General features: G+C 35.5%; 1 protein-coding gene across 2 annotated transcripts in view; it reads left to right on the top strand.

Annotated features, from left to right (window-relative positions):
- The window catches only part of LOC132702954 (uncharacterized), a 35718-nt gene that overhangs the window by 8542 nt on the left and 14948 nt on the right, over nt 1-12228 (top strand). Inside the window, exons 2-3 of one of the 2 annotated variants that reach the window (XM_060671878.1) lie at nt 5911-6181; nt 10296-10841. In XM_060671878.1, coding sequence (XP_060527861.1) covers nt 5911-6181; nt 10296-10841 — 817 coding nt within the window. Of the gene's footprint in view, nt 1-5910; nt 6182-10292; nt 10842-12228 lie in introns of both variants that reach the window. The other variant, XM_060671876.1, reaches the window with a different exon arrangement.

The following is a 12228-nucleotide window of genomic DNA, read 5'->3' as shown; positions in this document are numbered from 1 at the left end:
AGCCAACGTCTTGCGTGGTTCTGGGCCCATAACCTGTTGTGAATTTATGAACACACGGATGTATTAAACTAAAATAACTTTATTAATAACGAATACACTGATTTTAAATTAACACTCTCTCTCATGTTAGGTTAGGTTCTATTTAACACCGTTTCCTCTTCTCCTTTTACAGTGGATAAAATTCTTGAATTATGTGGGTTTAATAACACACACTGAAGCGTTTTATTTTAAGAAGGATGTATTAAATATTGGAATTTATAAGAAAGCTAACAAAATCATTCTACACTTGGTCCGCCATTCCACCGCGTGCTTTCTTTTCTAGTCACGTAGGCCAAAAAATGAAGTTATTTGAAAAACAATACATGTACTGCCATCTATGTGACAATAACTGCGTTCTGCACTAATACATTCAACAAAAATGACAAGTAATCACAACACAGGCTATTATAATACAATTTACAAATCTTCTGGCTTCTTCTGTGCGTCAGTTGTTGATAAATCGAACTTGCTTACGTTTCAGTTTAGCTCTCAAGAAGTCAACAGGATGATTAACAAAACGTCAGCGAGTTCTATTTATTAACAACCGACGACAGAATAATCGAGAAGATTTGTAAATAGTAGTTTAACCGTTTGTTGTGGGCGTGATATTCTAAATTATGCTATGTGAAATTTTGGAAATGTTATAAACTTTTTGCTACTTTCTGAGTCAAAAAAGTGACAGCGGGAATAGGAACTAGTTTCTCTAGCAGAAATTAATTTACAAAATCTTCCATTAGGGTTATGATACCAGGCAGGGGTTAAATTGTAAATGTATTGATATCAATAATGCCAATTGCGATATTTTCGCTATATTTGTGATAGCCGTTTTGAAAATTAAACTCCAAATTTAATTTTTTTAATTTAATTTAATTTTATCTGTAGCAGAAGGCCATGATTGATCTATTAAAAACAATACCCAAGCAAACAATACTTCAAAAATCAATTATTTAAATCTGTTTTATACGTTATGAACTACTATTTGTAGTTCATAACTTTATATATACTTTTTATTGTCCATTATTACGTTATTTAATAGTAAATAACATATCTAAAGAATATTAATATAATATTATATCTAAAACTGTTCTTCAAATTGGAGACTATGTTTTCGAATGCAAAACTGGCACATTTTTCTTATTTTTTAATGGCATTTCAAAGATTTATTGGTCTCTTTCGTATAGTTTTGAAAGTTAAATCAATTGCCCCTGGAAGTTCTGCTACAGACTCGTATCGTGTTTTATATACTTGATTTTGCATATATCCCCATAAAAAGACATCAAAAAACTTAAAGATCCGGAGATCGTGGAGGTCATCTTACAGGTCCTTCGGTACCTATCTATTTTTGAGCGAAGTTGTCATCTAAAAATGGTCTTAAAAGTCCAGAGTTATGAGTTAGGGCACCATCTTACTGAAGGTATATATTATTATAATATACTAAGGGAATATCTTCGAGTAGTTCTAGAATGACTTCATCAAGAATGTCTAGGTACCTATGTACCGAAGAGCTCCTTCATAAATTCGGTAGGCTATTCGTTGTTCCAAAATAAAACACGATACGCCAACCCCAAAGCGTCCTTATTGGGCCCTTTCAAAAATTAAATGGTGGTGTTCTGTCGACCAGTTCCTTGTGCTATGGCGATTAAAAATTCTTTGAACTTAAAAAGTAACTCCCAAAAGAATCGTTGATTCGTGTGCATCCGACGCTCGGCATCTCCAGAATGCAAATATTGAGGCAGTCGATTTTGGTACCCCTATTACTTGTTCTTTGTGTTTACAAGATGATGACGGCGTTGCTTCTATGTTTCGCTTTGCTCGCTATTCTTCAATGAATTTGTAGGACGTGGTTGGATAAAGGCTCCGCGCCTAACTAGATTTATTTTCAGACGTTCAAATGTATCTGGAAAAGGTTGTGGTCTCTCTGGATATCTAATATAAACAAAACACATTTCTATAATATAAAATATATATTTCTATAATATAAAATTCCGAAGCTTCTTGGGAATTTTCATTGCATTGTATAAAACATAGCAACATATCATATTTGGCAGAATTTTTAGATACTATTATAGAAAATTAATTAAATTGAAAGAAACACAGAAAGAAAAAATGGATAGGTAAGAGAAATGTAACTGAAAACTGACAGTCTTGTCTCTCGTAAGTTTTTGACACATTTATAATAATAATAATAATAATAACAGGTCTTTATTTATATATCTATAAACAATAAGAAATAGAACAATATAAGATAGCAGAGAGGCGAGATCTAGCAAAGCTACTCACCTAACCACCTTTTTTGATTTTAATTGATATTTATCATATTAATAAGGCATAAATATATTTTCATCCTGTTGTTCCAAATTAAGTAGTCTCTAGTCTCTATGACCTACAAATAAAGTAAAAAAAAGAAAAAAAAAAGAATTTTGAGCTTAATTTTCAAAACAATTTTATACTAATATATATTTTTGAAAAGCTTAAATGATTTCCAATTATTGTAAAAAGTAATATATAGGGCATTCCATTTTAAAAATAAATGTATGGTTGCTTCACAACTAAAAAACAGTTAGAGCAAGTAAATAACTAACTACGCCATTGGATTTTACGGAGAAAAATTCTACATTTACAATGTTTTTTAAACTCTTTAATAACTCATAAGAAAATTGAGATACGCTGGTGGCCCCATAATCTATATTTTTGGATTTCAACCTGTATCTCAAAAACCAAGAGGGCGATGAGAATTTTGTGGAGGGCATCTTTAATTAATTATAACTGATGTACCCCGTAAAATTGGCCAAAATGTACCTGTACATACTGACACTGTAAAAGGCTAACACCCAGGGTGTTAAACAGCTGAAGATAGCGATTGGGATAGGTTCAACATAGGCTAAATTTGCAAGTTCTCAATTAAATACAGCGAATTAATTTATTTCGTTCGGACACGACGGCAGCTTTTTTAAACTTTAAATGGCAATATCTTTACATTTTTGGATTCAGCAGATTATATCATGCATGGTAGGATCGTTTTCATCTATTTTTAATTTGATTTTGTAAATTGTATCTAGGCGACTGCGACCATAACAACGATGGCTTAAAAACATGTTACTTTATTATTTGTCGTTAGTTAAGTACAGCACCTTCATCTTAAAATATATTTTTACCAAACGACTCTAAAAATCATACATATTTAAAAATTAAATCATTATTTAAATTGGTCAAAAACACTTCTGCCGTGCTTAAAATAACGTACTGAATTCAAAAATGTAAAAAATACCGGGTGTGCCATCTAAAATCGGCGAATTCAGAAGTGAATTTATTTACTCTATATGTTCGAAAAATTGCAAATTTAGCCTATATTATCTCTAAATGCACTTTCTTGTGCCACAATCTTATTTATTTTATTACTGTAATTCTTTATTATTTAATGAGAAAATGAAATTTTTCTCACTCAATGTGAATGTTTATGAGTAACCACTCAGCATAGATATACAGGGAAATTTGCGGTAGATGGCAGGCATTTCATCTTTCTTGCATAGGAGTTCCATTTAAAATAATATTTTTTTTATTCCCACTTTTATGCATAATACCCTGTATAATTGAAATATTTCTATTTTATGCAGTACTAGTTAAAATAATTTGTCAAATTGTTTTGTCACCCTATTTCACCGCCATACTTTGTGATAATCCCAACACACGACACCAAGTCATTATGTTCGTATTGACCACACCTGATACTCGGAATTCCGATAATCATATTTATTCACACTCTAGAACACTGTTGTCTCACTACCCCAAAAAGCAAGTTTGGGGACTGGGCCGTAAAGTCTAATGCAGCTATTTTTTTTTTTAAATAAACAAAAAATTTTGGTTCAAATTTTTACATGGACGCAGAAAGTAATTTTAAACCTTTTTATAACATTACTCAAATCACATGGCAACTGTGAACTTTCAAATGAAATGCCCTCTGTTACAGATTACAATTTTACACAAAATTCTATGTAACTTTTTTTAATAGATAATTAATATAATCGATGAACTAATTTTTATACAGTGTGTCCCACTTAAGAACTGTACACCCTTGTGAAATCTTTGTTTATGCATCGACTTAGATACTTTCTTTTGTTGCATAGATCTCTGAAAATTGCACTAAAACGTTGTTTTGCTTATTGCTTTAAATTAAAGGCATGGCCATGGGCATGAGACTATTTAAAAAAAGAGAGAGAAGACTATGAGGAATTTCTAAAAAAATAAATTGGTAACGAATTCTTATTTAGGGGTACTTAGAAGCCAACTATACCAATTTTTATAATGTTTCAATACAGGGTGTCTGAAGTATCGTTTGCGCCTCGCTTAAGACTGTACATTGTTGTAAAATCTTTGATTATGCAAAAACGCAATAAAACCTTGTGTTTATTTTTACTTTAACCTAAAGTCATGGCCAATTGGGACTAATTTTTGATGTCAAATAGCGAGAAGGGCTGTTAGGGATTTCTTTAAGAATAACGTGTCCACGAATTCTTATTCAGGACTACATAAAACCTAACTGTACTAATTTCCATAAAGCTCGCTTAAGCAGTACTCCTGTAGAATGTTTGTTTATGACTGACACAGTTTCTTGAAGCGGTAAATCCAGAAATATTTTTAAAGATTTTTCAAAATGAAAATGACAAATTTGGCAAAAATGGCAAACTTGGTTTTACAAAGGAAACAGTATGCTGACGTCTATCAATTTTGATACTTCTACTATTTTTATTATTAGTTGAGAATTAAAAATCCTTTTTAATTAAACAAATAAAGCGTTGTAAAGTCTGTGAAGTTCATATCAAACTCTTTCTAATCATATTTAATTTTAAGAAAATCATTAGTGTCTTTCAGTGAAATCTATCCAACAAAAAAAGAGTTATCATAAACAAACATTCTACGGGAGTAATGCTTAAGCGAGGCTCCCGCGATATTTCGAGCACTCTGTATTCGAACTTCATGGAAATTAGTATTATTAGGTTTCATGTAGTCCTAAATAAAAATTTATTGGCAATTTATTCTTAAAGAAATCCTTAATAGCCCTTCTCGATAGTTCACATCAAAAATTAGTCCCAGTTGGGCATGACTTCAGGTTGATGTAATAAGAAACATAAGGTTTTAGTGCGTTTTTGAGAGATCTGGCTAACAAAAAAAAATGAAATTCAAACCTTAATCAAAAATTTTACAAGGTTACTTGTACAGTTCCTAAGTGGGACACACTGTATATGTAGACATAAGATATATTGGATAGCAAGCAGTACGTCCTCTGGCGTTAAACTTACCTACAACTATCAAAATAAGTTCTACGTTTTTCTTTTCGCTGAAATTTGGCCAGCCCAGTATTATTTTAGTCAGTCGTTTTGCGCGACGCGGGGACAAACAAAGAAAACGATGCTCCCGTAAGCGGGCGTAGGCATGTTCCAAATTATTTTCGACATGGTGCGCTTGTAGCTAACTAGAAACAACCCAGTTCCAAAATCAAAAGAGGTTATACTCGTAGGTGCGTGAATTTTTATCAAGTGACCTATCCGTCGCGGTTAACCCAATCACCCCGAACTCGCAGCCCAGTTAAAAACGATGAGGCCGCGGCACGTGGCCAGGTCGGGTGGGGCGCGGCAGGCTAGGGGTAAATAAGGGCGACGGCAAAATTCCGGCCTGGGCGTAACGGCGCAGGCGGGAGCAATGAACGTTGAAACGTACGCTAGTTGGGGTGGCTTGGAATAGGTCAGGTCTAGTCGGTCGGGGCGATGCGGCCAGGCTACATCGACGCCGTGGCCGTCGGGTAGGGCCTGGTGCAGCTGCTGCAGCCGCTGTCTGACTGACCGCTGTCGAGTGAAAAACATGGGCGTGTTGCAGGACTCTCGCGGGAAGAGGCCCTTTAAGCTATGGGACGGGCAGCGAAGTGTGCGCAAGGGGTTGGTGGTGGGCAGTCTAGAGGAGTTGGTGCAGAGAGGACGCGATAAGTTGGGCGTCGGTGCCGTCGAGCCCGTGCGGCTTGTGTTAGAATGCGACGGCACCCAGGTCGAAGACACCGAGTATTTCCGCACGCTTCCGGCGAACAGCGTCCTTCTTCTGCTACGGCCTGGGGAACGTTGGCTGCCTGCCGGCGTCGATGTCATCCGAGCAGGTAAGTAAGCGCGTTAGAAAACGTTAGAAAAATGATTCACGCTCGTAAATTAGGCATATAGGCGTGGTGCGCTTGATACGACCGCGGTTGCCATAGAAAACGAACGATGAAAAGGCGCCGAATCCCGTAGAAACCGGCGGTTAATGAAGCTCTGTTCAGTTAGATCACCGCACCATCTATGGGCGGCATATGGATTACTCGACCGTTTGTACCCAATCGTTTTACACTGACAATTTCTTTATTACGTACAGAACATATATATTATTATATTATAATACAATTAACGTGTGTATGCTATATTCCATAAACCGCAATTATAATTTGTCAACTTGTAAGAGTTATTATTACTCTACGCTCTATAGCAACGGGACGTTCTTTAGTAAACCTCGAAATTTCTGCAATGATATATCATCCCAGAAACTTACCAGGCAATATTTGAGCCGATAAATGATGAATATACTGTTCACATAGTTTTAGTAATTAAAGGGTGCGTGGTGCGCCGAACCCGTCTGAACAAACCCCGACCCGCACACCGTTTGTCATGGGTGGGTTGTTACGATCTACGATTTGTGGTACGCGGTTCCATTGATTGTGGATATATTTGTGTTAGTCAAAGAAGGCTGGTCAACCGATTGCATTCAAAATATACATGATTGTCGTTAGTTCAGTTGTTCTGCATCATTAGAAGTAATTAGAGGAAGTTATGTGCAACGCATTAGGACACTTTTCTCGTTTTTTTAGACGGAATGCCATCTAGCACCTCTTTTTAGTTTTAGTAGTACATGACCACTATAATAAATTATGCTTACGGAGGCAGAAGCAATAATTTGCTCATCGCTAGCGCCGGCTGCCAAAACGCCACAGAAGTAGCTTGTGTATGGGTCGTATAAGTTTATCTTTTGGTTTCTCTGAGTTCACATGACTCAGTATTTAATAAAAACTTCCTTTTGACGTCCTCACAAATTGTTTAAATGGTTTAGGGTGCTTTTTCAACTCTTTCTTAACCAATTTTAACCACCATTTATTTTTATTTTCTAGCCTGACCCACATTGTTTCGACGTTAGGTAGCAAAATTTTATTAGCAACAGCAATAAAGGCAAGGGCAGCATTTTTTGTTTTCTTTTTTTTTTTAGACAAAATTCCACCAATTTCAGTGCTTCCAGTACTTGGGTTGGTCATCTTGGGGCGCTTATCCCAAATACTGTCAAACTCTCACATCTAACATCCGAATTTATGTTGGCTTTGAAATAAGCTTATTAAAAAGAGAATATTGTCATATTTACTTTTTCTGGGGTTTTTATTCTGAGAGTTGACATATTTTGATAGTGAATTAACCAAAAATCAAATGAATTTCAATATGAAAGTTTGGTTGGTTGTAGCAAAGTGCTTAATGCGAAGCTTGCGTTTTTTTGTAATACCACGACTACGCGGGATACTTCTGCCGCTTCCTGACGGCGCATATAGAATAATTGCCCTCGGGAGGTATGTACGAGTCGTAGCCAGCTGACTCATCCACTCAAGCCATAAGCACGTTCAATATTAGATCAAAGCGCAACAGCAGCAACTTGCTTCAAGCGTTTATGCTATAAATTGTATATTAACTTTAACATGTTAGTGTATGATATTCCGGATGAAGATGCTTACCGCTATCAAGAATTGAATTTAAGTTGATGGTTTACAAGTGCTAAACAATTTATAGATAGAAAAAAAAACGTAATTTTGAATAAAAAATAAGCATATACTCATTATATCATATACATATTTTGTTTTTTATGGGAAAGAAGCAGTCGTATCCTGGGCAAAATCTGAAGTTTGATTTTAGATAATTTCTGTATTTCTGCAAATTTTGGACTTGGTACCAACCATGGTGATACACGAACTTTGGATAAATTGTTGAGTATTCCAAAAGTTTCATATTTCGGTTTATTTAATTAAAATAAATGTAGAGCGCAGTAAGTATATAAAAAAGTCGCAATTGCAGCTCAAATTAAAAAACGGAGATAATTTCCATCTTTGGTTCTTGTTACTTGCTCCTTTTTGACTATGGTAGTATAATTAAATTACCGCTAATTATATTCTCGAACTTCCGTGGTCCTTAATTTTTAAACTTTTGAGTTGTGATAAAGTGTAAACTAATTAAAATTCCAAGGCTACTGAGCTTATATACTACGGCGCTCACCCGTGATATGCTTCGTCAATAGATTTTATATCGTAATGTTTCAGGACTAAACCCTTTTCTATAATCTATTTTTTTTAATTCCGTATTCAGAGACGTTTCGTCAAACGGATTTTTCAATCGTTTCTAGTTGGGTAGCTTCAGAATGATTATTTTAACGTCTATTTCCTAGAACATCTAATAGACGGATAAAAACATTTAAGATGAGAAAGAAATGTACGTCTATGTTGGTTGCAGATGATGAAGGTATCATCGAAGCTAATAGTTTCCGTATTTATAACGTATTCAAAACATTCTATTCATTCTATATATGTTTACTACCAGTGGAGACAGAACAAACCCGTCAATCAAACTTTGACAATATTTAAAGATTCCTCCAAATTAAGGACAATAGTATTTCTACTGTAACAACCCTGCAATGGGTGATTGACTAAAAAAGGGAGTATGCATTAATGCCATAATATACAGTGTGTTCCGTTCAAAAAATATAAGCGTGATTTTCCATATACTTATGAATCACTCGGTTTATTTGAAAATAAAAATAAATTGTTTATTTTAGTCACATCTATAATTTTTGTATTTCGAATTTTTCTCTAAAACAAATAATAAACGAGATATATTATTTTGACACACTATTTTTACACCCTATATATATAGCTATTACATCTACCAAAATCAGGCGTTAGTCTATTATACATTATTTTCTTTGAACGATATACAATGCAAATTAGATAAAATGCACATTTTACTTTCCATATATCCTATATACTTTTATATTTAATTGAATTAAAGAAATTTGTTATTATTATTAAGTACCAGGCCACTAAAACAACAGTTTTAGAAGCTACAAAATCTGTAATAGAAATGTACTTAAAGCACTTACTGTGTGTGCGAAGTGGCAATACTGAAAATGTTTAAATTATTTTATAGCGGTTACTGTCAGTATAGTAATTCTTTAAAAAGGGAAAAATTTTAATACCCCGGAAGACTTTAAAATTTCTATTCCACAAAATTTTCTTTGGAAACCAAAAACCTGAGTTCTTGACATCGAGGAATAAAAATGAAATAGAAAAATGAAAATGAAATAAAAATGAAAAATTAAAAATGAAATGAAAGGATTCTATCTTGCCAAATTTCTCAACAGCATTTCCATCAATGAATGGCAATTTTATCCTATCCTATATAACCAAAAAAAAAGCGTGCATGGTTTTAACCTTTCAAACTCAGAAGTCCTGTTTTGCTCATTTTGGGTAGTTTTCAATATCTCCACAACAAACATGGCAACACCATTCTTGGGGTAAACGTAATAATAAAATTATTAGGGAGAATAGAGGTAGAAACTAGGTTATTTACTATCAACTTCAATAAAATAAATAGATAAAGATTAACGTCGAACAAGTAGATCTGAAGCCTCAAATATTAGTGGCCATACCGACAAGTTGTTGAACAAGTAATTTTGTTAGTCTAAACAGTTGAATAAATTTTAGAAACTTGAATTCGATCCGCACATCCTTTCCAATCTCAATCTCCGTCCTTCAGAGCATCTTAATATTTTTTCGTAAAACACTTATTTAGTAGTAAAAATATCTGGAGTAAACACATACACAAAACAGCAAATGTGTAGGTTATGACTTGGATTTTTTGCGGTTCTATCATGCATGACCAATAGAACATATTTTTTAATAGAAATTTCTCAAGCATAACGCGTTTTAACATTTAGGGAAACGCCCACTTTTGGCAACTGGCTCACAACGTTTCTGTTCTCTAAAATTTAAGAATAGTGACCCAGGGGTATAACTTAAATAATTCCGTTCGTTCGTTTCCAATATACTTCTAATAATCCGTCAACAGAAAGATCGAAAACTTTTCAAAAATCAAACTTAAGATCGTCCGCACCCGGATTGCTCGCCAACCTCTAACCACCATTTGTTCCAGTAGTTTCCGCCATCCCTCGTATCGTATGCGAGACGATCAACGCGTTGGAACTGCAAGATGAAACGCCGTCGTGGAAGATTATGGACAACAAGGGCCGGGTCACCGTGGTACTGCACTGGGATCAGCGTCCTGGCGGGCGGGCGGAGGCGCCCTCACCCTCCAAGTTCTCCCCGAGTAAGCGGGCGCCGACGACCACGGCGAAGAAGCAAGACACGATAATCGACGGTAGCCTGCAGCCACCACCGCGTTACGCCAGCCCCCAGATCACTGTGATAAACCACGACGAGGTGCGACCTATGTCCGCCGTGACAAAGCGGGCCGGTTCGTTAGAGGGTGCCGCGGTGCACGTGCACACGCACGAGTGCGCGCACCACGTACACATGCCGCGTGCCGGCAGCCCGCAGAACGGCACCATCGAGTGCGACTTTCATTGCTGCGCCCTCCACGAAGAAGGGAGGAAGATTGCCGTGCACAAGTCGGTGGCGACGTCGCCCATACAGGAGGCCTCAGCGCAGGCCTCGCCTCAACCACGACACGTCCGTTTTTTAGGTAACAATATTCGTTCCGTTTAGTTTTGTTATTTGCCCGTGGATATAAATTCTGCGAACGCGTCTTCCGCGCATTTGCTTTAATTCTCTTTGCCCGGTAGATTTTCTTGCTTTTATTTCATTTGAATTTTTTTTGTACCTCCCCACTTGTCGCGCATCATCCAACTGCTTAAATATATTTTAAATAATTTGTTACTTTTTGTTTAATTTTTTTTCTACTTTTGCACTTAAAACTACAGGAACTTAAACATCGCGTGAATTTTACTTTCTATGTACCGAGCGTTTAATTTATCTTGGTAAAATTTGAATTGATTGTAACTTTTTCGTTTTTAGAAATATCAAGGTAAACAAAAAAACATAATGTATGTTTAGCAGCCAAGTTTTATATAAGCCTACATCATATATTTTTAAATGGAACGCCCTCTATATTATATATGTGTTTAATAGAATATCTTATTCCGATTACAATGATATATTTTAATCCACTCGTTTTTGACAAATCGACAAAAATAGGAAATTTTTATTAATTTCAAAAAGTGCAATGACTGACAAACAAAAATTGTTTTTCTACTCCCGGCTGTAAAATACCTAATTACACACCGATCTAGCGTGCGGGAACCGTCACTTTATCGCTTCAGTGTCGTTTCCCACGGATCCGAGCCACTTCGGACATTTCCGGGATTTTAATGCACGGGTTTGGGAGCAATCGGATGTTTTCGGAGATATTTCCCACGTCTTGAATTTCGACGTTTGTCAATTCTGGCGGTCATATCAGTGAATGAATTCCGATACTGTACCAAAAAACTTTTTAAGTCACTCATTTATTAAACACTCGCTCCGCTCGTGTCAAACTCGTGCTTCAAATGTCGTTTACCGTACTTGTTGCATAATTTACTATTATGTTTGAGATATTAGTAAACAACGTAGATGGTTCAATTATTGTCCAAGTCATTATTGTTAAAATGGTTTTTCCCAAATTTAGGATCGGTGAAAGGAGTGATATGTTTCAAGTATACTTTCTGTCGTCAGTATATTAACTTTATCCAAAGCGCCGAGCTCCTTCAAAACAGATATTTCCAAGGGGGGCAAAGAAATTTGCGGAAAACGGTAACGGATTAAATGCGAAAAAATTATGCTGGAATCATAATGTTTTAAATGAAAAAAGTAAGGCAAAACATATTAGGATTCTATGAAGCACATCCAGTTTCCTCTATTACCAGAGTATATAAAGAGACTAGTATTCCTCGGGGATCAATCCACTCAGTTTTGAAAGAATATAAATATTATTTAAATTTCGTAACACTCAAAAACTAAATGCAGAACAATGTCAAAGGAGGATGCTTGTTTGGATGGATGTTTTGTTTGGATTTTTTTAAATAGACATAATG

This window comes from Cylas formicarius, unplaced genomic scaffold (assembly GCF_029955315.1).
Source record: "Cylas formicarius isolate icCylForm1 unplaced genomic scaffold, icCylForm1.1 PGA_scaffold_6__28_contigs__length_40554024, whole genome shotgun sequence".
NCBI lineage: Eukaryota > Metazoa > Arthropoda > Insecta > Coleoptera > Brentidae > Cylas > Cylas formicarius.
This window is presented reverse-complemented; position numbering and strand designations above follow the sequence as displayed.